The sequence below is a fragment of the Corvus moneduloides genome, chromosome 1 (assembly GCF_009650955.1).
Source record: "Corvus moneduloides isolate bCorMon1 chromosome 1, bCorMon1.pri, whole genome shotgun sequence".
Taxonomy (NCBI): domain Eukaryota; kingdom Metazoa; phylum Chordata; class Aves; order Passeriformes; family Corvidae; genus Corvus; species Corvus moneduloides.
The window spans coordinates 36,766,148-36,793,735 of record NC_045476.1 but is presented as its reverse complement, the minus strand read 5'-3'; the positions used below and the strand labels follow the sequence as shown (position 1 = coordinate 36,793,735).

Below are 27,588 nucleotides of genomic sequence, written 5' to 3'. Positions count from 1 at the left end.
CCCTGCTTCCCTTGTTCACCCTCCAGCACACATCTAGAAATGTTTTTTCAGAAGCAAAGTGTTACCAACATCAATCTGTTCCTGTTCGCAAAAATCTGTAATTTTGCTGCAGGACTTTTGTGTCAACACAATTTGAGATGCCTCCAACCAAGCATAGAATGATGTATAAAACAGCTTGAGACAGCTTGGATTAGGAAGCTACTGTCAGTGACTTCAGATGATGTGGATTACTCAGTTGCTGCATTTAAGTGGAAACCAGTAAGATACATCATAAATGTTCAGATTATGTTCAGACTAGTTATGTTGTTGTACTGACATTCCATGTACACTTTACTTCATCCCATACTGCTTCTTAACAAAAATGTCTTTCACCCTTTAGGAGGAAGGAAGTGCAGAATAAAAGCCACGCTGAAAGCTAAATCAGGGTTGCAGTGTTTTTGTCAATAGTGAAATACGTAGTTGTCAGCACATTGTCTGGTGCTGAATGGTGTGTGATGCTCCATCTGCTAAGAACTTTGCTGGTTCAGATATTCTTGCAGATGTCCTGCGGGATTATGGATGTGCGCTGAACCCTCAGTGCCCTGTGGTGCCCTAGTCACGCTCTCAAGTAAGGACACCCAACATCCACCTGCCAGCAAGCAGTGACATGCTCAGAGGGTGGCATCTGCTAACTCAGCTCCTCATTTGCACCAAGGGAAACAGTCCTCCTAAAGTAAATACCTAGTTACCTAAATCAATGGAGAAAAGTTGGTGCCTTTGAAGGCTTCCACAGGGCAATCCTGTCTAGGGAGAACCTACACTTAGATGTGATAGCCTTGCAAACAGCCTTGCTGAACCCTGGGCTGCTGCCATTGAGGGAGGCATCAGAGGGCTAGGGCTGCTCCAACAGCTGAGCCACTTCTACGTTTCTGGGTGCCTGGAGACGTTTGTATCTCTTTCTGGACACTTCCCATGTCACTGGCGGCCTTTATACCACCAGCTCTCCCCTCTGTAGGGCAGAGTCATCTCTCCATCTTTGGTCACCCTGAGGACCAGGGTGGCAGTGGGGCATATGGGGTCCAACCATGTCCTGCAGAGCTGTCAGCAAAGAGCAGCCAACAAACAGCTCCTGTTCCACCACGTTTCTTTCTCCTCCTGGACATAGCCTGATTCTCCTCTTTCCCACTTAGTGCTCCCACTGGGGTATCTCCCTTGACATCTACCTCACCCCGTGGGGAGAGGGCCAGTGCTAGGATCCTTCAGCTTCCCAACCCACATGTGTAAATGCTGGATTTTAGCCCACAGCTCCAAGTATTTCTGTCCCAAATGTGATGACAAAAATCTCACTAACTTAAAAGAAAGTTAGACTGGTCCTAATGGTCAACTGTTCTCCTAAGGATTAAATGTTTGTGGGCTTCCTTGTAAAGTTAGCCCTGGAGTTGCAGTCCTGGTGACCTGGATATTAGGTCATAGGTGAATTCTTGTTACTCACCTAGCCTGTGATTTTACTGTTTGTCAGTGAAGGGTCTGACCACTTGTCATCCGATTGTGCAAATTCACCTTCCATGTGAGTCGAGATTTAAGTTTCGCTGTTTTTCAGGGGCTGACTATGTGCAGAGGGAGTTGTAGTAATTTTTTTTTCCACAGGAACTTCCTTTCTTGAAACACCACCCCTTGGCAGTGGACCTGCTGACACCTCAGAGCAAGACACAGATAAAAAGGGCAGCCTGTCTTCCTTCTCCACACTCAGAAGCAAGTGGCATAGACTACTCAGGAGCTTGGAAGCTGCTGGCATCACAGGCATCTCGGGTAGAAGCTCTGAAAGAACCATGTTCGGCAACACTGGTGAGTTTTAATGCTTGATATGATATGTTAGGTGTGAAGTTTGGCAAGTCTCCTGCAGGGAGGATGGCAGCTCCAGAGGTTCTCATCCCTCTGATTGCCATAGGTGACACCTTGGGGAAAGAAGTTGTGGTACCAGTGCTGCTCACAGGGGATCAGTTTGCTCTGGCTGTGCAAATTGTGCTTTTGACGGATTGGTAATCTAACTGTAAGATGCAACTCATTTTTCATCACTGTTCTTCAACCTGTAGACGTCTGGTTCTGTCAGTGTGAAGGAAATGCAGCTCTTTTAAACTCATTCCACATCAATGTTAAAAGATTTTCTTTCTTTCAGGCTACTTAATCATGTAGATTATTGCTCTTTAGTGATGCCTGATAGCATCTGATGGAAGTTTCAAAATAACTGAAAGGAGGATTTATATGGGCTTGAGCTCTGTCCCATGGCTGTCCTGTCTGCCCTGTTGTCAGGAGATCCTGAACCTACCTAGAATGGTGCCTGGGTCACTCCTGCAGCAGCTGCTGAACCACCACCACTGGCCAGCCCAGCCCCAAGATGACCAAAACCCCAGGGGTTTGGCATGTAGCTGGGTAGGTGCACATGTGGGCTGGATGGTGCCTGCAGCAGAGTTGGGAACAGGTCTCCACGGCCCTCAGGAGGTGAGGGGTGTTTTGACACCACTCCAAGTCCCCCAATTTCAAACCTCTGTACTTTGAGCGTGGATGAGCTGAAATTTTCCAGGAAGTCTTGGACAGCAGCATCCTTGGGATGTGATCTCACATCTCTGGGATGTGCATGAGGGTTTGCCTGGAGGCTGGGCAAAAATCAGGAGTAAATGCAGGTATCCAAATTATGTTGTCTCTTTAAAAACTACAGTTCTCATCCCACTTCCCTTCTGTCCTTCTGAGCAGCCCTTGTTCCCAGTGATGCCAGACATACAGAAACTCTGTTCCATATTAATAGGTTTTTTAAACCCCATCACCTCCTCATCATCAGGGAAAAAAGGCCCCAGACACTTACCAGTGCCAAGCCCTCATGTCCCCATTTTTGGTCTGGGTGGTCACTGTGTTCTTGAAGCTCTGAACATCTCTCCAGGCAGGTAGCAATGCAATGGGGCTTGTGGGTTAGCATAGGAAGGGGCTCTGTAAGTGATAAATCATGGAACTAGGAGGCAAAATACTGCCTTGAATTTTTTTCTATTTAAAAAGGAAAAGAAATCTGCCAGCACTTGAGATTTGGGTTTGCTTCTGGCCTGGCCCAGGAGCGAGCACAGACAGGACTGCCTCTCACAGTCTGAGCCTCTGTCCTGTGGGCAGATGCATTCTTGGTATACTCAGCTCTTCTATAAATCATTAATTTCCCTGCTGGCAAACCGAGGTGCCTGCAGGCAGCCAGACACAGGGTGTGTGGGGGTCCAGCTTCGTGCCCAGGGCAGGAAGCAGAGCAGGAAGACAAAAGCAGCAGGTGAGGGTAGACGGGCTGCAGCCAAGCCACCTCGGATGTGGTGGTGGGTGCGCCACTGGCTTGCTCTGAGGCATTCCTTGGCACAGGACACTGTGCCAGTCAGATCACAGGGCATCACAAGTGTCTTTGCACAGGACTCAATGCAGCATGATTGACAGGCAGCGCTGAGTGGAGACAGGTCTTTGGCACTGTGCTCAGCACGGTCAGGCTGTGTTCCAGGGCAGCTGTTGTCAGTGAATTTTCCCTGTGCATCCTCAACAGAGGTTGACAACACTGGTGATGTCCAGAAATGGGATGGCTATGCAGTCCCTAAGTTAAGAAATGCTGGAAGGATGGATTTCCTAGGGCCCTTTCCCACAGCCATCCTATGTGCTCAATTCCCATGTCCCTTTTCAGCCCTCTCCCAGGACCAGGGCTCTTTTCTGCTATCTTCTCAGCCCAGCACCAGAGTTTTCCATAAAGAACAAGGTTGAGCAGCTTTAGTGTTTGGAGATTTCTTAATGCTGAGGAAGATGCACTTCCTTTTTGTCCTCAAGAGGGTTAAGCAGCTAGTTCCAGCTGAAATTTTTTGGCATAAATGCACATACACCCCGTTGCGTAGAACTTCATCCCGAGTTTGGCAACTGGCATGCAGCAAGCAAACAAAAAGCACTCAAAGATTAAATTGGTTAACAAAAGGTGCTGGTCAATTCTATTTGCTGTGCCACTTATATCTGTTACGTAATTAATATAAATATGGTTTATATATTTACTTAGAAGAAATACTCAGAGGTAATAGTCTGCTGGGGATCCATGGGTGGTCAGTTCAGTTTACTTAAGGCTGCAGTTGCTGCCCAGCACAGGTCTCACTAGGAAGCATGTCACTGATTTCAGCCTGCCCTGGGACCAGCCCTGCATGTGGCATCTCTCACACCACAGCAGCTACCAGCCGATTCCTGCCTCTTCAGTGTTCGGCATGTCTCTTGTTGATACTGAGATTAACATGGTTGCCTGGTACCATGCAAATCTGTCAAGACATTTGGTAAATTAATCTCTTCAACCATTATGCTTTTGACTTGCTAATTTCAAAGTTACCGTAACCTGTTTTTGCCTCTCCCATGTCTTCATCTGAATCACTCAAGAAAAGAGTGCTTATGAGGTATTGTAACTCCCTACTGTTCACACGGAATTCATCCTTTGAGGATATTTAATGGGCAGGTACAAGACCTACAACGCTCCCGAAGAAATACGGCTCAGCCGCATTCCTGCATGCTCTGGCTTTTCCCGTCACAACTGGGCAGCCTGCCAAAGTCTGATGCAGTAACCCCCAAATCTCCATCATCAAGAAAGCTGAGGGCTTTCTTTTTGCTCAAGTATATCACTGGGTTGTGCCTCTTGCAGCTCCACTCCTATGCCATGGCCCTGAGCCACAAGCCACTGGGCACAGAGTTGCTGAGGCTTGTCCTGGCCCTGCTCCCATCCAGAGTTGCAGGAGTAAAGGGCAGTTGAGGAGGCAGTCATTTTAAATGCTGTGTCTTAATGGGAAAAGCAGCAGTTGGCACGAAGGGGGCAGTGCTCTATGGTGAGGGTGCTACAGCAATCCACCCAGAGCAGGGACAAGCTCCTGCCTTGCCCTCTGACTGTTCGTCTCTGCAGCATGATTCTGCCTCCTCCTCTCTCCATCTCTTCCCAGGGAGTCTGAGGTTTGCCTCTGGGTATTTATTTTATTTTATTATCATATTATTTTATATTGTCTTACTCTAGATCGCTTGTTACTCTAGATATTTTGATGACTCACAGGGCTGCATTAAGAAGAGAACTGTCTTTACTGTGCAATTTGCCATCAATCTCTTCTTTTTCCTTTCTACTTTTCTCTTAATGTCTTTCCAGAGAGCAATCTGGAGGTCACTGGGATTGACTTTCTGAAGAGCCAGAACACCCAGCAGCACCACACGGATGGGTACAACATCAAGAACCTGGTGGTGCGGCGCGGGCAGGCCTTCCACGTGCAGGTCAGCCTCAACAGGGAGCTGAGGGCTGCCGACAAGCTGTCCCTGCGCTTTGGCATCGGTAAGCAGGATTCCCACTGTGGCCACCAGGCAAAGCCAGAGAGCCCCAGGAGCATCCAGCTTCCTCCTCCTGGCACTGCACAGGCATTGCAGACCCGTGCAACCCTCACACACACTGCCTTGGGTTTGTTTCTAGGTGAAAATCCAGTGAAAGACAAGGGGACCCTGCTGTCACTGAAACCAGAGCAGGAGGATTTCAATGGGTGGAAAATCTCCGTTGTCAAGAAGAACGGCAAAGAGGTAGAGCCTGTGGGCAAGGGGCCCAATGCCCAGTACCAAGCCCATCAGAAGCTACAGAGCGAAGCATCCTCATACCCGTGCTTTCCCTTAGTCATATGATTTTAGATGGGCAGCAGCCTTGTCCTGCTGGGTTCATTGCTCCCCCCATACACAGGCAGGCTTTGCCCTATCCCGCTGCCTTCCCCTCTTTCCCTCCAGGGACCTCCATGGCCCCCAGATTTGCCACTTGTCCCAGTTCTGTGGCACTGTATTTGTGCTATGCCTGTGGCCATGGTGGGGTATCCCTCATGCCATCTCTCCTTGTTGCCTCCTCAGTGCCTGCTGTCTGTCACCAGCTCACCCAATGCTGTTGTGGGCAAATACAACCTGCATGTGAAGACTGGTGCTAACGTGTACAAGCCTGAAAATGGTGTCATCTACCTTTTGTTTAATCCTTGGTGTGAAGGTGAGTGGTCCTGCAACTGGGAGTGATAATTACTGCTACCAGGGATTGTCCCAGGTGGAACTTTGCCTCGTAGTTTCCCTCCTCTGTTTCTCACATACATTGCTTTTTCCCCATAAAACACTGCAAGCAGCATCCTCATGGAGCCAGTGGGAAGCTGGGCAATAGCAGTGAACCAGCTCCTCATTGGATATTCTCCAGTGCCAGGCCATAGAGAGACATCTATCTGTCACATCTGTTTGTACCTCTGTATCATCCCTCTCTGTTTCCCTGAGCCAGCCAAAGATTAACTGAGAGAACTGGGTTGGCTTACACTCCAGACAAAAAATAACCAGAACAAAAAATTGTATGGTTGGGTGGCATCAGTTCCCTAGTTCTCTCTGCTGTCTACCTGGTCCAGTGTTCAGAAATAAGCTTTTTTCTGTAATAAAGGAGTGGTCACGTAGCAATGGACCTACAGAGGGAAACTAAAGATTAGTCTTAGAGGAAATTCTTTCATGAAAGGAGCAAAAAAGTGGGGGTGCTGCATGGTCATCAATTGGTGTGAATGTTGCACACCCTTGGTTACCCCAGTTTAGCTTTCCACGGAAAATTTCGTATCATGTGTGCAAACCACCTGACATCTGAGGGTTTGGGATTTTTTCTCCAGATGACGTGGTCTACATGGCCAATGAGGCACAGAGGAAGGAGTATGTGCTTAACGACACTGGCTACATCTATGTTGGGTCTGCCCACAGCATCTACGACAGGCCCTGGAATTACGGGCAGGTAAAACACAGCTGTCTTGTCAGCCCTATTACCCTTCTTCATCCCTTCAGCATTAAGCCCATGAGTAGCTCAAAGTGCTGGAATGACCCTGCCAGCTTCACTGAGAGGGCTCACCTGCTCAGAGTAATCTATGTGCCTACATGTTTTCCCCACCCACAGCTGGAGAATGGGATTTAGTGGCACATTTATAGTCAGATCGTGTGACCCCCTGGCAAAGGATGTGGAAACCAGGGACAGGGTATTTCTGATTGAAAAAATTCCCATAAAGGAATTCTTGCTCTCATGCAACTGTAGTTGTTGGTAATCAGGTAATGAGACATGGAGAGGGCTGATGGGGAAAAAAATCTGATTTATCTCTTGCGTCATAGTCGGGAATAAAAAAGGTAAAATTACTGGCAGAGGTTATCACATTTCAAGTGGTGCCTTCACTGACAGCTGTGTGCAGGACACAATCAGCCACTCTCTCAGGAAGGGTGTTCCTGCACGCTGCCTCTGAGATAACTCCAGAGGAGCAGAATGTCAAATTGGCTTGGGCTAGAGATAAGAGGTGTATGCCAGAGCAGATTTATTTGTACCCTATAGAAAGCACACAGGCACCCAAGCAGAATATCCTGCACCCTATCCAGACAGAATTCCCCACCAAAAAGTGTTCAAATCTGGGGGGGGGAGGGGGGAGGGGTTTATGTTTCTTTTGTTTTGTTTTGTTTTGTTTTATAAGTCTGCAATTTTGCAGGATATCTTCAGAATGTATATCTGCAAGACACACATCACCCAACAAAGGTGCTCACACTGATGTCTTTACAGAAAAGGGGCCAAAGGGCATCATCTGTAGGGCTGTTCCTATCCTAATATTTGTTCTGCTGTTAAGCAATGAGAATTGATACTGATATTCTGACAAGCTTCATTGGATCGAATGTTTGTCATCTCTCTGAACCTGACCTCAGGGAGCTTTATCAGCAATTGCTAATTAGGAATCTTTGCTGTAATAATTAGCATTTACATACCTTTCTCTTCTCCAAGGTTCATTTTGTACCTATGTCAATAGACTAAATATCTGCAGACATCTTAAATTTTCATTACTCTCGTGAGTAATTTGCAGGGTTGCAGGGAAGTGATGCCGGTAACTTTGTGCTACTCACAGGAGTAAAGATTGCTGGGTCAGGTTCCAACTGTATTTGCAAGACATGTGACAGAGGCTTTTGTCTTCCAAGGCTCGGTTTCATTTTAGCCCTTCTTTGGAGAGAACAGCTTTGGAAAGCCCCACAGCCTTGGAAATCCAGTATCATAAAGGAAGTTTAGAAGTTAGAGCTATTCAGGCATTTTCCTCCAAGTGCATGCTTTACAGTGACAAGCAAATTCTGTTTTAGAGTGGCACATAAAAGTGTCTCCATTTTCTCCCTAAAACAGTTTGAGGAATTTGTCTTGGATGCCTGCATGTATCTGCTGGACAAAAGCAAACTCAGTCTGACTGATAGAAGGGATCCTGCAAATGTGTCCAGAGCCATGTCTGCTTTGGTAAGCCTCTCTCAGTGAAGTGCTTTGCCCCTCCAGCACTCCCTCCACCTTCGTTCTTTCCCTGGGACCATGAACACCATTTCAGGATGCATATGAAATTGATTCCTTTGGGATACTGCAAGCAAAGAGACAGAGGCATTACTGGGTGGAGGGACAAGTGAACAAAATACAGCAAGTCCCCATCTCCAAAGCTTGCAGCTGCCCCAGTGGTTATCCTTCCTCATCAGTTGTGTTGGCAGGGCCAACACAGGGGGTTGTGTTTTGGGGGGGGTAACTGCTCTCTGTGGTGGGACCTTTTTGGAGCCCTATGGTTTAAGATACAAGATGCAGAGTTAATTTTTACTGCCCTGAGCAGAGGTGCCACCTCCCTCTAGATATCCAGGTGGAGGCTTTCCAACCAGGGGAGCCCCCAGCCAGCACCAGCAGCCTTGGTGGGTCGCACAGGGCTGTGGAGCACCTGGGAAGACACAGACTAGGCAGAGACCTTGCGGTTTAAGCCTCATTCAGTCTCGTCCCTTTATTTTTCTCCTTTGCATGTGTGACCACAGGTTAATGCCAACGATGACAGCGGTGTCCTGCTGGGGAACTGGTCAGGGAATTACATCAATGGAACATCCCCTATGGATTGGATTGGGAGTGTCACAATTTTGCAGAAGTACTACAAAACAAAGAAGCCGGTCCGTTACGGCCAGTGCTGGGTCTTCGCAGGGGTCCTCAATACAGGTGAGCAGTGAACTGCCTCCTTTCTCTGACACCCCACTTGCTGTGCCTCTGAGCAGCAGATGTGCCAGGGTCTATCTGTAAGGAGAGGCTGAGGGAGCCAGGACTGCTCAACCAGGAGAAGAGAAGGCTTTGTGTGTAAATACCTGATGGGAAGGAGTGGGGCACAGACAGGCTCTTCTCAGTGATGCCCCACAAGACCAGAGGTGATAGGCACAGGCTGAAACATGGGAGGTTCTGTGTGAACCTGGGAAAACAGCTTTTTTCACTGTGAGGGTGACCAAGCACTGGCACAGGGTGCCCAGAGAGGTTATGGAGTCTACATCCTGAACGTGTTCAAAAGTCATCGGGACACGGTCCTGAGCACCTGCTCTGGAGGACCCTGGGTGGGCAGAGGGGTCAGATGACAGGATCCCCAGAGATGCCCACCAGTCTGAGGGATTTTGTGACCCTGTGCTTTGTCTGTCTGTGCTGCAGTCATGCGTTGCCTGGGAGTGCCATCCCGCTGTGTGAGTACCTTCGACGCGGCCCACGATACCGAGGAGAACCTGAGAGTTGACGTCTACCTGAACGAAAGAGGAGAAAAGCTGAACTCATTGTCTTTAGACTCTGTCTGGTACTGCCAAATGGGGCTAATGCTTCCTATCCCCTGTGCTGCCTTGCAGTGCCCCATTTCCCAGCCCCAGCAATTCCTTTGAGAACTTCCATACTGCTGGAGTTTGTTGCCCAGGAGAGAGAGAGAAAGCCTGGGGTTTCACAGGGTTACATGCAAATGCCCATTAAATCTGCCCTTACTAAAGGATTAAGGGAGGAGATCGTGACTCTTCAGGCTGTAACAGCTCACTCCTTTTCTTTCCAACCCAAATGCATGCAGGAACTTCCACGTGTGGAATGATGCCTGGATGAAGAGAACGGACCTGCCAGAAGGGTTTCATGGCTGGCAGGCAATTGATTCAACCCCTCAAGAGCAAAGTCAAGGTAGGATTTGCCTAGAAAGCCTCTTCTGCAACTCCTGAGGGAGGCAGGGACATTTTGTGTGAAAAACATCTTTGCCAGTCAGCAAAGCAGGTACTCCCTATGCACATCTTCACACGCTGGGGCAGTGACACTCTAAAGCAGGAGGTCTCACTGCTGCCACCTCAGCCCAGGATGGAAGGAACAGCATTTCTTGACAGGCAGAAAAACTGCCTTGTGGGGACATGATTGTTGTTTCAGAGGTTAGAGCACATCTACGTCACTGGGGTCATGAGGCCGTTCATCGGTAGATGAGAGGAGTGACCACCAAAATTGGTGACTACACTCCCTGCAAATGTTCAGGGAATTCAAAGGTGGGAAAAAACCAAAAGGTTAATCCTCAGGGAAGTGCAGAAAGTGGAATTGGCCTAGAGATCAAACACAGGTGTCTGGATGCAGTTGACTTCATAACCTGACACTGAAATTGGCTAAGGAAGAAACTTTCTAACACAATTTTGAAGCATTAGAAAGCAGGTATTCATTATTGCAGCACACTGGACACCTGGAGGATATTTCCTCTAACTGGGTGTATCACAAAATTTTACAACAAGGTATTTATTCCATCATGATCACACATATTCACTAGAGTGTACTTCCTGGCTAACACATAAACATCACTTCTCCTAGAACTAATTTGCGTGCATCTGCTTCTTACTGGAAAGGCTTTTATGGTCTTGGAGGGTCATCTGAAGGGGTCGTACTCACTAAGTAACCCCCAGCATACAGATGACCTTGCCTTGAACTTCTTGTAGGGCACGTGCTGATGCTTCTTGTCATATAATTCTGCCACAAAAGCCACTATATTCTTTATTATCTGTTTATCCACTGGTCTCAGCTACGTTTCGCATGCTGTGTGGCTACTTTTACATACTTTTATCTACTTCTTGAAAACACATTGTTCCCTTTTTTGGACAAGGCATCGTTATGTTCTGTTTCTTTTATCAAACCAAGCTGTGGCTTTCTAACCTTAAAATTATCTAAGTGAGGGGAAACATGCAAAAGCTCCTACCAGACCTTGGTCATCTACAAAAAATTCCCAAGCAGCTGTGGGATAAATGAGAGGTTCTGGAGTTCATTATTGAATTGGAGGACTATTTACTGCTGAGTGTCAACTGCCATGGCCACAGATTCCTGCTTGAGTGTGTCTGAGAGTGGAGCAAAAGTTGGAGTCACTGCTCACGTTTGGAAAATCAGCTGGTATTGAATGCCCTCTCTAGGTCGTTTCCAGTGTGGCCCATGCCCGGTGAAGGCTGTCCGGGAAGGAGATGTGTATTTGCCCTACGACAGCAAGTTTGTGTATGCGGAAGTGAACGCTGACAGAGTCTACTGGCTCGTCAAGAAGGTGAACGGCAAGGACAAGTACTTCAAGGTTGGCACAGAGACCCAAGCCATCGGCAAGAAGATCAGCACAAAAGCCGTGGGGCAGAACAGGCGGGAAGACATCACCCGGGAGTACAAGTACCCCGAAGGTAACAGCGCCTATCCTCTAAGGCAGTGCCAAAGAGGAGACTCCTGACCGTGCAAGTCACCCCACAGCACGTGTTGTTTCCAGGAGAAAACTGCAGGAGTAGCTGCAGCGGTAAACCCAGTGTAAGGCCTGGAGACCCTCGGGAGGCAGCACTGCTGCCGGGTATCCTCATGCCCGCAGTGACACCTATAGGCTGCTCTTCAGGGCCATGAGCAAGCTTGCAGGCAGTGAAAGAAACAGGCTGAGTGATGAACCTAGTCGTCACACTGACTTTTGCTTTATTTCTTCATTCTTCTTCTTTTTGTCTTTCCATTCCCCAAACCATATTGGAAAAAAAATCCCACATTTCTTCTCCACAGTTCTCAAGACCCAGCCATGTTGTCCTAGACTGTTAAACCCTTCTCAGTGAGGAGGGAAAAAAAGTCAGGCTGAAAAATTTAAGAGTATCCAACCTCTAAATTGTCTCCTCCAGGAAATTCTTCCTGTCCAGAATGCTACAGTTAGATTTGGTGGTAGCATAAACCAAGAAGTAGTCCTGAGCAGAGGCTGGAGGTGCTCTGACATCCTCTCTGCTTATCAGCAAAAGCATAAATAAAGGGAAGATAGCTCTGGGTGAGGAGACCGAGATACAGCTGTCACACATATTTTTCTTCATCCAGGCTCCAAAGAGGAAAGGATGTCTATGCAAAGAGCTTATAGCTTCATACGCCCTTCGGGAATGGTGCCTCGTTCGGGCTACGCTTCGACCATACAGACACTAAGCGGGAGCATCCAGCCTTTGGTCCCGAAGGAGCCCGTCACCAAGACTGGGCTCCACCTTGAGATAACCAACACAGAGCCTTTGCATCCTGGCAATCCCCTTGAAATGGCCATCACAGTCAAGACCTCTACTCCTGGGAACTGGACCGTTGACCTTACTGGCTCCTGCCAGCTGCAGTACTATACTGGAAAAGTTCAGGCCAATCTTGGAACTATCAAGGAGACCGTCAAGCTTGAAGGCACATCTGGTAAGCACAGAAAGCTTACTGTGTTCTGTAGACTAATTTACTGCGGCAGTCTGGGGTTTGGAGTGGCTCCACTATAGATCAGTGTATGGCTCTGTACTTTGTGAAGAGCAGAAATTGCCTGCCTAAAACCTACCTCCCTCATTACTGAATTTGGAAGTCTCAGTTACAGACTGGGATCCCTCTGTAGCAGGGACCAAAACGTGAAGGCCCTGCTGCAGCTTCAAGGAGGTGGTTAGAAACACATCAGTGAGGGCAGACAGAGGTTTTCATGGCATGTGTGAGGTATGCTGGAGCATCTCCCTCCTGTCTTCACTGTGTAAACATCAAAGATGTCACCACAGGCTTTGTGTGCATCCATGTGGATCAGATCCCTCACAGGATTTAGATGGCTGGAAATTTCAGCCTTTTTTTGTTCTTGTGTTTGCCACTCTAATTTGGGTGGTGGAGATGCTGGTGAGTATTATTTTCTGAATTCTTTGCCCAAGCAAATTCCCAGTTCACGACTGCCTGCCTGGCTGATCCCCAGAGCTGTTTGCTGCTGTGCTTTGCATATCTTTGAGTAACCTGGGTTGCATTTTTGATGCCCAGCAATGTAACTGAAATTTGCTAAACAAGAGACTAGTGAGAGATGAATAATAGCAATAAACAACACTTGCTGATTCCAAGCATGACTCACTCACCAAAAAAATAAAAGTAGAAAAAAATCTTTGCTGTTGATGAGTGCTGAGTGTTTTCACTCATATATTGTTGCTGTAAAAATGCAGCAGGGCAGGACACAAAGGTAGCCACATATATACCTGCATACATATATACATACGTACATACACTTAGGGAAAAGAAAAGGCTTTTTTTTTTTTATTCCCAGAAGCCAGGAAGCTTTGCAGCTAAATCAGTGCTCAAGCACCAGCACTGCTGACTTCTTGGCTTTTCTGAGCCACTGGAAGGTTGTCCAGGCAATTAAAGATAAAATCTGAAGTGAAAGGAAAGCCAGCAATTTTATACCAGGCAGAGAAACCCGAGGCAGGCTTAAATGTACCCAACCTCCTGCTCCTCTGCCTCCTTCTGAGTGCCTTCTGAGGGTAGCCAGGGACAAGGGCGGCTGAGGTGCTGGATGTGAGCCCAAGCCAGTGCTTGTCTGAGCAGGGACAGTGGGACTCAGCCACCCTTCCCATGGGCTGCATGTGCCAGGTACCACCCAGCCAGCCAGGGCTTCTCCCCACAGGGACTAGGCCCGAAGGGACAGCAGGATGGTCTCAGCAAATACGGCTCATGCCACACCCTGGGACACCAGCCACCAGAGCTGACTTTGCCACCCAATTCCTGGGCATGTGATGAAGCATCGAGTTGTGTTTTCTTTCCTGCAGAGATGCAGATCCCCATGAAAATAGCACCTGACGCGTATATGAAGACGCTGTCCTCCCTGGAAGATGAAGTGCTCATCCTTGTCACTGCCATTGCCGAGGTCAAGGAAACAAATGACAAACTCACCAAGGAGACCTCAATGAGATTCCAGTACCCCCCCATCACTGTCCAGGTGAGGCAGCCACCAGCCAGGCTCCTGGGGGACAAGGGTTAAAGCCCTGCTCACTGCAGCACCATGGTGGTGTTAGCATTCCAAGGGGGATCTCCCAAACAGCTGCCTCCTGGGATGCTCGGTTCTTGACACCTTACTTGGCTATTCAACCTTCATTTGAATGTTGAAAGCAGCCATGAAATGAAAGTTTTATTATTGCCCCATCTAAAAGGGGAAGGAAGGGGCTGCTGGAGGGAAGGGGATGGGAGAAGAGGGTTTGTACAGGGCTCATCTCCAATCCCAGAGCTCTCCCTCCTGAAGGAAAAATGTGTTGAGAAACCAGCTGGGAAAACACAGTGCTTCAAGGGGGATGGAAAGGATACGAAGGGGTTGTCCCCCACCATGCTGGTGGTCAGGAGCAAACCTGCAGCAGCTCTGGCATCTTTATTACCCCTCTGATCCCTAGCCTTTGAGTTTGTTTCTCTCTTTCCTCCTCTGCCAGATGCCAGAAACAGCCAAACTGTACAATGACTTCAGCTGTGCATTCATCTTCAAGAACAAGCTGAATGTGACCCTGGAAAACTGCAAGCTGCTGGTGGAGGGCTTGGGCATATTTAAGAGGACAACATTTGATCAGGGGTAAGGAGATGAGCCAATGAAATGACCATGGCAGGACTCTGCTCTGTTTATTGTTTTTTTTTTTTAACATCCTTGAAGAAGCGGTTAGGGGATTTGGAGTAAGAGGGACCTTTGCCAGCTGTGTTTGAAATGGCACCACATTTGGGCAGAAGGGCTGTAGTGGTTTGGTCCAAAATACTCATTACTGTTTATCTGCTGTGAGATAAGAATTAGGAGGAATGCAAAGCAGGCACCAAACTTGAAAGAATATAAAGAAGTTTATTAACAGACCTAAAAGAGGAAAGAAAAAAAATTATACCACCTTCAGAACTCTCCTCCTCCCCCCACCTTCCTCCCTTCTCCCACTGACAATGTAAAAAAACAACCCTTAAGATGTTCAGTCTGTTTACCACTTCCATAATAACCTTGTTCAGTCCATTTAGAAAGAGAAGTCTCTTCTTGCTCCTGCTATGAAAACATTATCACCACGAGACAGCCGCCCACTTCCAAATATTGTTCAGTCCATTTAGGAAGAGGAGTCTCTCTGCCTGCGTGTGAGTCCTTTCCCCCGACTTGCAGCTTTTCCCGCAACTGCTTTCGAGGGTCCACTCTTGAAGGTTTTTGGGGTACAATTTTAAGGTTGAGCCGTTCAGAAACAAAAACAGAGGCCCTTCTCCTTCCCTGGGAGCAAAGGGTCTTCATCATCTTCATCGTTAGGACTATCTCTGGGAGCATCTCTAGGGACTGAGGTTTTCTCCTTTCCCATTTGGAGCAAAAGTCCTCATCTGGTTCATCTCTAGGGACTGAGGTTTTCTCCTTTCCCGTTTGGAGCAAAAGTCCTCATCCGGTTCATCTCTCCCTGTCCAAACTCCTCATGAAATTACAGCTGCGTCAGCATCTGCCTATCTCAGCGCAGGTGCTTTTGCTTACGAGTTGAACACTCCACCCCCCAGATCTTCATGAAATTACAACAGGATACTCTGATATATCATAGCTTCACAACAGAATTTCAGCTTTAAGCATCTCCTCTCTCTCTTCCCTCAGGTTTTCAGCTCTTCACAGCAATAAAAGGGTTAATCTCACCTCGGCCTTGCAGCTTTGCAGCTGGAATGTTGAATTTTTCTTATCGAAGTGGAGAGGGGGGAGAGCCGAGCCGCTCCGGCTGCCCACGGCAAGGCAGTGGGGGGGTTCCACGGCTGGAACAGGTCCATTGGCTCCAGGATGGCCGTGGCCCGGCCCAGCCTGGCCCGAGCAGGGCCTGGCCGGGCCCACTGGGCCCTGCTCGGGCCCTGCAGCCACCTGTCCCAGCGCCGGAAACGAGAGAGAGCTTGGAGGGGGAGTTTGCCTATTCTTAAATGTGGATCACAGAGGTGATCACAACTTTAAGTGGCTTAGAGAATTGTCCATATTCAAACTGGCCAGCTGATAGGTTCTATCAGTTCCCAGAGGAAACTGTAAGCACCCCTTAGCAAGGACGTCCCTTCCGGGACTAGGCTTGCTAACCTGTGACAAGGACCCACACAGCAGGTGACAGGCTCAGGGCAGATGGGCATGACAGGGGCTCCCCCCGTGCTCCTGCTGTGCTGCCCAACAAGTGTGAACACAGCTGCTTCCTTCAGAGCTCAGTTTGGTGTTTCAGCAGTACGGGGAACTCTGGGGAAGGTCCCCAGGACCACCAGGCAGTATCACAGTGCCAGGCCCCACTTGCTGCACATTGGTCATGGGGGAAGGGAAACACCCACCCTAAACACATGCAGTGACTATTTCTTTAAGTGAAATTACTCAAAAAGTGGGAAATAACCCAAATTCATGCTGAGACTGTTTTTTTTCCTTTGTCCTTAGGGATATAATGCCTGGCAGGATCATGAAGTCTGAAATAATATGCACTCCAACAAAACTAGGAGAGAAGAAAATCATAGCCAAGCTGATCTCAAACCAGATCAAAGGGATCTCTACAGAGAAGGCCATCACCATCACCGAGTAGGATCGGTGCCTTGTCGGCGTGCAAATGTTGGCCTTGCTAAATGTATCGCATCCCTGGGCACTTCTCTTCTCCCTGATTGCTGCACAGTACTTTTAAAGTAAAGAGCAAAATGCCATAAAGCTAAGGGAATTAAACTGGCTTAAGGGCACAGTTGCATTGATTGCAGTTAACTGTGATTCAGTAAAGATTGTTAAAATTGACTGTGTGATTGGGTTTGATGATATCGTCACGTTGGGATGGCTCTGAATCCACAAGGGGACGTTCCCATCACAGACCAGGGATCGGAGCTCATGTCGGTGCCAGCTTCAGCCAGCTATGGGTGTGAGCCTGGGAGAGGCCAGCAGTGCTGTGGTCCAACCTGGAAGGACACACAGGGACCTCCCTGCACCAAGGGCTGCTGCGCAGCTCAAGCAACATTTCAACCAAATCCTTCCTGGGCAATTCCCAATTCCTCCCAGCTTGCCATCTGGGGAATGTACCACCATGTGCCTTTCCTTGTCTTTAGAGCACAGAAAGAGCAAACCCAGCACAGTCTCCCCAAACACCATTTTTCATACAGCTTCCTATCCCACTTCTTTTGGGGGTTTTCAGGCGTTTTTGGAGGAGGAGCCATCTCCAGCAGCATTAGAAATGTACAACATCTATTCTTCCCCTGCCACCCTGAATGTTGCTGGGCAGGAAGAGCCTCGATGGCAGTGTACATCAGGAGCTCTTCCAGCCACAGTCACACTGGAGAAGACAACAGCTGTGCACAGCTGGAGCCCACCGCTGCACTGCACACCCCAGCAACTCTTGAGCACACCTTTAGCAAGGTCCCACAGCGTGGCCAGCAGCAGAGTGGCACTGGGGTTTCCAGCGTTTCCACAGGTAAAGATGAAATCAGGTCACAAAGTAGTATAGGGGGTAATTTATTTGTTTATTTAAAAGGCAAATGCTCAAGCATTAATGCAGTAGGGTGGAAAAAATAAATGGTGACTACATCTGGTTATGTGCCAACCCATAAAAAGGGAAGAGGAAAAAAACTAGGAAGGACATAAAAAGGCAAAAAGGTTTTAACCACTCTCTTGTGTTTCAAAGATTTGGGGAACTCCCAGAGGAGCACACAGGTGGCTGCCAGGCCATGGACAGGGGTCAAGGCTGCCCTGCCCCTGCTGCCCCTCTGCCCATGGTGTTCTGTTGCTCCACAGCAGCACAGGGTCCCCAAAAGGCCACCTCCTACACCTCCTGTGGTGGCATAGCAGGGAGTGGGAGCTCCTCTCCACAGGCAGAGTGGGTGCAGGGTCCGTGTGCATCCTGTCCACAGGGTAGGGAGGAGCAGGTGGTCCTTGGAAGATGAAGTATTAGCTCTTTAGTAAGTACAACAGGGACTGAAGGCACAAAAAGGAGTTACAAACAGCAAAAAATGTGTTTTTTCAAGAGATGTAAATTCTCTATTTGCATAGAAAACCTGCTGTAGAAAACACCAGGTAAGAAGTACGAGAACACTTTCCACATTTGCCATGACCCTGCCCATCACATATTAACCTCATCAGAGCATCACCTCATGTCAGAGCAGTGATGGGACCTCCAGCAAACCACGTCCCACTGTGCAGTGCAGGGGGAGCATCCTCCCCGGCCCCATACACTTAGGGCGCCACAAGCAGGCTCTCCAGGATGTCTTTCCTGGGACCTGGCAGGCCAGCCAGGACCATAGCTGCATGGTCTGAACATGAAGGCATGCTCTAACAAAGGGCAAGAAGTGTGTAGAGGGAAGGGAAAGTAAACAGTGAGTTTCATTTCAATTCCATGAAAATTATGTTTGGTCTCAAGCTACCAGTCAATCATTAAAGAAGGAGGTTTATACAAAAGCTACGGATAAAACAGATTTTTCCAACTTGTGAAAATGTGGGATTTCTGAGAGTTGTCACACTACATTGAGACAGAAAGGAGATACACCAAGGGGTACTGGGACTTTGGAAGGGGACAAGGGAGACTGACAGACAAGAAACACCAGAACTGATTTCCTGGGTATAGGAAGTCACCCTGCCACATCTTGGGGGCATCACAGCTGGAGCTGGCTGTCCAGGCTCTGTGTAAGGCACAGTGACACGCCCCTGTCTCTCACTCAGACTGTAACTGGAGGAGGGGAGATGACTGTTCTGGCTCTCACCCTCCTCTTCACACTACTTTTCTGTTTCCTCTATTTAAAAAAAAAACAAACCCAGAAACGCCAGCACCTGAGGAACAATAGGAGTGGTGGGAAACAGAAGCAAATGACCACTGTTCTCCTGATGAAGTGAGCCAGGTTTGAGAGTGCAGGAGAAATTAGGCTGCCTCCATCCACGCCTACCCAAAGCCATGTCCCAGAGTGGGGTCCCCGTTCTGAGAAGCATCCCTGGAACGCAGCGTATGGGGGTCCCTCCCAAGCTGACATCCCTATATGCCTGCCTCAAGGTGATGTTCAGCCATGAACTAGTTTCTCCCTGTAGTACCATTCCCACTGCAGACACAGCACCAGAGGCAGGGATGTTAACTGGATGCAGTGGTGGAGCAGCAAGCCAAAATTAGAAAATGTGAGCTAAAAAGGGCACTCTTATTCTTCCTCCTTCAACATCCCCATTGCTCCCTACAGGAAGTTCCTTTTAGATCTGTATGTCCCTGACATCCATTTCCTGCGGGATGCTGACAGAGATAAACATAGTCTAGTGCAGAAGAAGGAGTTTCTTCCCTCAACACCACACAGCTGCACAGGGCAAAGACATTCAAGACCTCGTGTCTAAATGACATGAGAGGATACCTTGTTTCCCCTCCAATGTGGGGCGTTTCCCTTTATCCCAAAGGTTATAAATATACAGTTCCTAATGATGTTTTCTAGATCTATTTTGCACTGACAAAGAGAAGAGATATCCAGAGGGAACAGAGGATGGGACAACTACTTGGAAATACCCTCTGGATTTTGGTCAAGCTGTGCTCCTAACAGTCAAGGCACTCTATTTGTTCCCAGTACCTTTGCCAGAAAATGAGACTGCTGTGGCAGAGGACAAGTCCAGGAGAGAATCCCATCCCTCCACAGTAGTCCTGAATGTCACACCATTAATGTACACCAAGATGCTTTCTGAGGAGTTAAAAAAAAACCAGGAAAAAAATCTTGCACAAATTCCATTTGATATTACTCCTATAAATAATAAAAACTTCATATAGGTCTTTCACAATACCATGCTTTCATCCCAAAAACTCCTTTCTCTTACTTTTGAGAGGAAGCAGTTATCTTTGGTCCATGTTACAGGGGAGGGGGAGATAAAAGCAAGCATGTTCTGGGTGGGGGGGAAGCCAGGAGCACATCTCTAGTCTCTTGCAAATTTAATGACAATTAATCTAAGGATATGACAGAAGAAAAAAAAAGCAATTGAAAAACAGTCTAAATTAAAAGTACCCTGACATCTGGAGGATGCCAAGTGTTTGCAGCGTATCTGAATTCAGAGGCTGGCAACATCTCTGCATGACTTTGCTACCACTACTGCCACCTGCAGTGACGCCCTCTTCAAGGGACGAGTGTTCCTTCTACAGGTTCACCAGCATTCCCCAGGAGCTGGCTGCAAAATTAATGTAAGGAAACCCTGCATAATGGCACGTACTAGTAGGACAGTGTTAAACCCCAGTAAGATTAGGAGGCACTGTTCATTCTCTACCAACTCTAGCTACCAAGAAAAGAAGAAAAGAGAGACATCTAAATTAGACAAGTCAAACAGAGAGAAGCAGCACCTCCATCACAGGGTGTTCACATCACCCTCTCTTTGACCGCAGAAATAGCCCTGATACCTGGCCTAGACCACTTCCATGCTCCCTGGGCTGCAGAGCTCAGCCAGGCAGTTCCTGCTTCACACATCTCACATGTGAATGAACCACAGCCCCGGGGCAAAAGCTTCCCCCCACCAGCACCTCGAAAACCCGGCCAACATTTGCCCGTTCTTAGCTGCACTGGCCACGGGTGAGTGCTCCCACCAGCCTGGCACCATCACAAGCCCACTACCTCCAACATGCACCACCAGTCCTGGGCAGTCCCACAAGCACAGAGGGTAAAAATTAACCCCTGGAGATATTTCAGAGCCCAAAGGAATTACACCCAGGGTGAGCTCATCCAAGTGCTGCATCCATAGCCCTGTATCCCACCTAGGCTACGATCAGTGTGGCAGCAGCTTTCATAACCTAGAGGCAGCACCCATGGGATGGGATGGGCTAAAGTGGATGCGTTTTTCCAGAAAACCTTCAGAGCTGGCCTAATCTTGCCATCACACACATTTAGTCCTCCAAAGGGCTGTTAAGAACAAAGATTAACCAGACTCCCTAGGATGGCACATTTCTGGGAACTGGAACCAATCTATCTGACAATTATAAACTGTCCTTTAAGGCCATCTAAGAAAAGCTCAGTAAAGCAGTTGACACAGGTCTGAAAAGGAGCTTATGAACCCCATCACTTACGAAGCTCTCTCTGGAGATTTGCATTGCTAGTGCTGTAGGGTCTGTTCCAGACAAATACTCCTGAATTTTTAAATGCACCAGAAAATATGCTAAAAAGCAACCCTTAAATCTCCAGCACAAGTAATTATTAAAAGGAACACCTGAAAGCTTCTCCTGGCATTGTGGAGGATGCTTTGCTTATTCACGCAACATTTGGATGGCAACATCTCGAGCCAGAAACTGCTCGATTTCTTCTTGGGTCATAATTTCAGATGCAGGAGCTGCTGCCACTGCTTCAGCCAGCACTGGGCTCTTGCAGTTCAGGTTTGAGAAAGGGTTGAACCAACCCAGGGAGAAGGTACCACCAAACGCCAGCTTCATTCCTTCCCAGCCGCTGATCTTCTCCCAGGTTGGCTTCTGGTTTTTAAGTCGCTCAATACCCTGCAAGAAGAGAAGAGTTTATGGTTGTCTCATGCATACAGCAGGTATTTGGGCACCAAGCACTGTAGCACATGCAGAACTGCCTACCTATAGCCAGGTTGATGCTATTCCAGTTTGAGTTAACAATGAAGACAGACACCCTCCATTAGAGTTTCATCTCCAAATTTAACAGCAAAACCCTCACACGAGATCAAATTAATGGACAATCTGAATCTTGCTGATGTATTTTGGCATCAGTTGCTATTGATTTTTAGGGTACAGAGATGGCTTCTGAAAAGCCAGCCTTTTTGGAAACACGGACCTCTTCTCATGTGGCTTTTTTAATCCTTCCAAGGAGTGACAAAATACAACTTAAGAGTTTCACCTTGTTTGGGCGTTTTTTTTGCAATAGTTCAGGCACAGCCAAAATACTGCACTTTTTTCCAGCAATCAGGAATTTACCACTGCCACACCTAGGCTTGTCAATAGAAGCTCACTCCATGCCAGTTAAGAGCAAATATTTAAGAACACAACTTCCATTTACCAAATTGTCAAAGACAAATCACAATGCAAGCCAGATAACCTGCTGGGAGGTGAGAAAATCTGTATAGGTGAAAGTGGAGGCTTCAAAATGGGACCGCAGCCTTGGTCAATCAGTATTCTAACTCATTCTCCCTTCAAGAATGTCACTTTCAGTAAAGCAAACATTTCAATTGTACTTAAAGAACAGTTCTATCGAATTTAGGCAGTGACTTTTTTTTTCCTGGTAGTCTTCTCCATGTAGGAATAAGGAACTAAAATTTATTTTCTTAATGATTTTTTTTAAGGCTGCCACTGTGTGAAATAGGGCACAATTTTTTATGCCCATTTTCTGTATCATTTAAGAGAGGAGTCAGATCGGCAGCTGTGTATGATCCACTCGTAATGATATACGAGTGACCACACAGAAAGTTTGTTCTTAGAGAAGCAAGAATACTGGATCCAAGTTTTGAGAAGCTCAAGGAAATGAAAAAAAAGCGCAAATTCAGTTAAAACTGTAAGAAAGAAGAGTTTTAGAAGTGCTGGATGAACAGTACATTTGTCACGTACTAATTCTACAGATTATTCTTGACAACACACAGAACATTCAAAGCTCTGCAGTGAGAGGAAAGGAATACAGGCAGCAGCTCAGCAGCACCACAGCTGCACTCACTGTCAGCCTCGCAAATAACACAGCAGCAGCAGCTCAGTTTGCAAGAACATTGAGTCAGCACGAGCAGACCCAGAAGAAAACACACCAGAAACCGCAGCACTGCGTGCAAAGCTTTTGTGAACTTCATTCCTTCATTCATGCCCTGTTTCTCGTGCTGATTTAGGAGAAGCCCAGCAGTGAAGGTGCAGAAAGGAATGACGAAGCACCAAATCGGAATTCCTCAGGGTTGTAATTTGGGAAAAATTCAAGCCCTGAAGGACTTTGAATGCTAAGCACATGCCTGCAGCACCTCACCCTGCTCCCAAGCTTGCAAATGTACCGTTTTAAGTGCTCCAGGGAAAATCCCTTGCAGCCCCTGGTCCCTTGGGATGCCACACTTGGTGTGCCACAGCCAGGGCCCGACCTTACCTCCCTGCTGGGCAAGCTGGAGAGGAGCAGAGTTTGTGCACAGCAGACCCTTGGCAAAGCGTTCTAGCACTACTATGAGCTTTTCCTCTGGGATACTGCACTTCCAGCACCCAGTGGCTGTGCAACCAGGAGGCAGAGGCTTTGGCAGCTTAAAGCAAGAGACCACCTTTGGTTGCGCAATGTTCCTTAGCAAACTGCAGAGCTTTCCCATGTGTCAGTAACAAACTGGCTGGAGCACGGCTGGAGCACTTACTGTGTGAGCATCTAGGGAAAAGGAAAACAAGTAGCACAGAGCAGGAGGAGAGACAGACACCAGGCATTTAAACCCCTCTCTGCAAGCACAAGCTTTAACCCTGCCCTCACTCATTTGTGTAATCCCTTTCAATCCTTGCTGCCATCTAGACTGGGAATACAGATTTGGAACAGTTCTGGGCAGAAACCCATCCTTTCCTCCCAAAAAAACATTGCTCACCTGCTCCTATCAGCATCTGCTAACCAAGGCAATAAGCAAGGTCAGGCTGAGGTTGTGCTAATGCCAATTAGGGAGCAGTTCATCAGAGCAGCTAGAGGCATACTTTCTCTCTCCCAACCTGACCTCACTAATCCCTTCACAGCATGGTTTCAAAATAAACAGAAGTTTTATAATTGTATCTTGATCTATTTTTGGCTGCCAGCCACATGGTCAGTAGGGCATAAGGTTATGCCTTAAAAAGAACCTAAGGGAGATGGAAGGAATGCACAGCTGTTGGACAACTCATTACTGTTTAATGAAACTTTAAAAAAAAAAATACTTGCATAAATCTCTCACCATTATTAAAGAAAGTGAGAATTTTCTGTATTGAATTAAACCAACACCTGTTTCTCCTTCCCATCATGCAGCTATTCCACTTAATAAAAGAAAAAAAGTGCTTAGAAAGCATCATCTTTCCCTATTTCAAATCATATAATTTTGAACCAATACTGAAAAGAGAAGATATACACTGAGGAAATATAAAATACTGGACACTCCTCTTTAAGTAAGAGGCACAACATTGCAAACGTGGGGAGAGTAAGACAAGGTTAACCTGTGACCACTGCGATGCTGTAGGATATACTCTCTTTCTCCAACTACTGCCCTCGGTATCTGCTCTTGCCCAGAGCCAGAGAAGGACGGTGGGCTGCATGGTCTGACCCAGAAGCAATCTGCAGGACAGCTCTTGAATGTTAGAAGAAATGCATTAATTTCCTTCAATGCACTTTTAAGACATGAAAGGAAAGAGCAAACCAGAAAGACAAGCATTGAGACAAATTGATGGTTACAGAGAAGACACAGGAAGCACCGCCACTGGAAATCATGATTAACGCAGACTTTTCTTACAGCAGTTCCTTGCACTCGTTTCTGCTAGGAGCACCACTTAGTTTTCCAGAAGTGCCCTGTTTGAGTTTCTTTCAATTTCTCTTGGCCACACTAAAACAGAACTACCACCTGAAATGGGGTAGTCCTGACCAAGAAAATACTTTCCATCAGCTAACCAGTAAGTCTGCCTTTCTCCTATTAGTACTGTCCTACTTTTAGTACCATTCAAATTGCACCAAACAGCACCACCGAGCCGTGCAGCACAAGGAAAGCTGAAGGCCATGGTTATCGCCACACACACACAACAGGTACCGGTGGCACTTCTGGGATGGTGCCTCGTTTAAAAAACAAAACACACAGTTTGACTGAAAATATCAGTACTATATAACGCTGTTTAACAATTTGCATTTGGTTTGAAGCAAGAAAAACTCAGTAGCTAGGCATTTTTCCACGATGGTCAAAATGCCAGAAAAATGTAATCAATCTTCCTCCAGAACGCATAGCTAATAAGGGTAATTAAAATAAACCCAAACTGGAACGTAGAATTTGTAATCAAAACAATTTTTGAAGCAGTGAACTACAGAGAGGTGCATTAATTAGTTAATTCCCTAGCTGACTCAATATAAAAAGCCTCTCTCCTCAATAAATCTGATTTTGCATCAAGGCAGCGTAAGGGCCAGATTCTCTACCAGTTCAAATCATCTCCTGCACGTGTCTCACCAGCTGGACTGACCACGGCCCAAGATCCAGCTTAACTATTAAGCTTGGGAGCGTTCTCTGAGAAACACCATCACACACTAAAACCAGAGTTACAGCCTCTCCCCAGTGGCGAAATAAACCACTGATTAACAGATCAGTATATTACCAATTAACTCACTTTTCAACTTAGAAGTTGAACACTCAAGTTAATTAACCTTCATATGCTTCTGCCTGCTTGCACACAGAAGTGAAAGTTCAGAAAACCATTACGGATTTTTCCTAAGATTTGGAGCAAAGAAAGGAAGAACAGCAAACAAGTTTTTGGAAAAGTTTTATTGCATTTGTTTTCCATATGGAAGCATTGACAGATTGAAAAGATGCAGCATTCACATTACTTCCAAAATGAGACATCCATTCAATTTCTCCTTCCCTGATTTCCCTCCCTTCCCACGTGGCTTTGAAGCAGTCTAAACAGGTCAGTTTCCAAAAAAATATTTTAAACCAAGGAAAGAAAAGATTCCTTGGAAGTCACAGACGCAGCTGATTTGCGTATTTCTTTTGTTTGCAATTCATTTGATGAGCCCATGGGAGTTGTGAATCAAAAATATAATAAAATTCCTGCCTGAACCTAAGATGCCAGTTGTAATTATGAATGGTTTAGCTCTATCCATTTTTTGGAATGCCTTCTGTCCCTCCCACTTTCATCACCACACAGTTCATAACAGCATGCATGCTCCTTACCATAAATATTTCCCAATTTCAAACCCTTACACATATATGTGCCTGTGTTTACACACATACACATGTATGCATAAATAGGAGAAAAGATTTACAAAGCTCTAAACCAGGGCAATGCTAACAATATAGAATCAATCACCCTGGAACACTTACACATCCCATCAATATTAGTCTTTATAGGAATCTGGGCATTCATGTCAGTTTTTCACGTTAACACCGCTTAGCAGGCATTGCTCTAACAAGTCATTTACCAAGACAAACACACACAAAAAAAACATGATTCTGCTATTCTAAACACTTGAAAATTAGCTTTCTTTCTTTCCTGAAAGTGTAAGGCATGTAATAATCCAAACAGTCTTCTAAATCTGCCACAGTTATCCTAAAGGGGCAACAATTTCCTGCACACAAGGGAGGGAACAGACAAAATAATGCCAGAAAGATGGAATCAGTTCTGTGGCTGGAAGGAAAAAGGAGGGTGGAGTGGGAATTGGTGTTGGCAACGCTTAAGTACTTTAACTGTTTTGTGATCACCAGGTCAACTGGCTCTCTTGCTGTGTTGCCTTCTGGTCTTGCACCTTTTGGTACGTGAAGTATCTGCTTTCCTGGTCAAGTTCACTTATGAAAGAGCAATGTGCTCCTTCAGGAAGTCCAAATGTGTCTGTGTAGGGCTGTTGGCACTCACATGTCATCCACAGAGCTCATCACAGTCAGGAGACAGCATGAGAATTTACTCAGAAGAGGTGGGTCATAACAGAGAAGAGAGGATCCCCTTCACATTAGTTATGCCATACAGAAAGCAGAGAGAAACAAATGCCAGTAAAGTTAATGAGATAAAAAAGAAAGGAAAAAAAAAAGAAAAGGAAAAAAAAAAAAGAAAAAGCAGCAGCAGTTTCAGCCAGAGATATAGAATTATCTAAAATGGTGGAATATAGGGCTTGTTTTTCCTCTGCAATTATCAGCCATTTAATAGACATAAAAAAAGTTTGTTTTGCTTTTTGTTTTAAACATTCATGGAAAATTTGTAACAGTAGTGCTGTAATATGTTTCTATTTTAGTGGAAATGCTGGTCAGGAATTCCTCAGACCACATACTGGTACGGGTCTGCTTTTCCTTGGTCTGGTGTTGCGAATGGGCTAAGCCATGCTATAGAGAACGGATGGCCAAATACTGCTTTCATGTTCATCCATTTTGTTTTTTTAGCCCATCTTCTCTCTTCCTTTTTCAACTGTTCTATTCCCTGAAAACAGAAATATCACATTTTCAGTCAAATACTCAGATTCTGTAGTTCTGGATTCGGGGAAAGGTCTACTCTCAATTACCTCTTATCCAAAGGACAGAGTAAGAAAATACAAATGCATCTGTACTGTCTTTCCTTCTCACTGTTTTATATTAAAAAATATTAAATCTAGAAACTGTTCCTTGAAAATAAAATTGCTTTCATTTTCTTCAGACCTACATACTTCAGAAACATTTTAAGACCTGCCATCCAATTGCCTCTGATGTCAATAAAAAAAACCCCACCACTTAAAACCAAACAAAAAGTATGTGCTTTAATGGCTGAATGCATTATGTGCTAACCAGATGGAAAAGTTTTAGAGAAACCATTACAAGCTTGCAGACAAAAAAAAAAAAAAAAAACCAACCAAAAAACCCACAAACCCAAAGATAATCACTATAATGCTCCCAGATTCACCAAGCAAGTTCAGGAAGTGCCCATGGCTCAGTGTAGCTCAGTCTG

General features: G+C 46.5%; 2 protein-coding genes across 4 annotated transcripts in view; one reads left to right on the top strand and one right to left on the bottom strand.

Moving 5' to 3' along the window:
* The first annotated feature begins 1,619 nt into the window (after positions 1 to 1,619).
* On the top strand, positions 1,620 to 16,820 carry TGM4 (transglutaminase 4). Its single transcript, XM_032105774.1, has 14 exons — positions 1,620 to 1,824; positions 5,153 to 5,332; positions 5,468 to 5,571; positions 5,887 to 6,016; positions 6,663 to 6,781; positions 8,189 to 8,296; positions 8,845 to 9,019; positions 9,494 to 9,632; positions 9,891 to 9,994; positions 11,248 to 11,499; positions 12,158 to 12,505; positions 13,870 to 14,039; positions 14,521 to 14,657; positions 16,479 to 16,820. The coding sequence occupies exons 1-14, from the start codon at positions 1,809 to 1,811 to the stop codon at positions 16,618 to 16,620; spliced, it is 2,124 nt and encodes a 707-aa protein (XP_031961665.1). The 5' UTR covers positions 1,620 to 1,808; the 3' UTR covers positions 16,621 to 16,820.
* A 692-nt stretch (positions 16,821 to 17,512) lies between these two features.
* ZDHHC3 (zinc finger DHHC-type palmitoyltransferase 3) overlaps positions 17,513 to 27,588 on the bottom strand; it is a 34,014-nt gene continuing 23,938 nt past the window's right edge. For 2 of the 3 annotated variants that reach the window (XM_032105785.1, XM_032105793.1), the window contains exon 7: positions 17,513 to 21,498. In XM_032105785.1, the coding sequence (XP_031961676.1) occupies positions 21,256 to 21,498 (243 nt within the window). In that variant the 3' untranslated portion in view covers positions 17,513 to 21,255. Of the gene's footprint in view, positions 21,499 to 25,426; positions 27,088 to 27,588 lie in introns of those variants that run through there. The other variant, XM_032105801.1, reaches the window with a different exon arrangement.

Excerpts from the sequence above, each read along its gene's own strand:
- TGM4 (XM_032105774.1), top strand. Across the intron at positions 9,020-9,493 it reads CGCAGGGGTCCTCAATACAG|TCATGCGTTGCCTGGGAGTG; the intron begins GTGAGCAGTGAA and ends TCTGTGCTGCAG. Across the intron at positions 11,500-12,157 it reads GGAGTACAAGTACCCCGAAG|GCTCCAAAGAGGAAAGGATG; the intron begins GTAACAGCGCCT and ends TTCTTCATCCAG.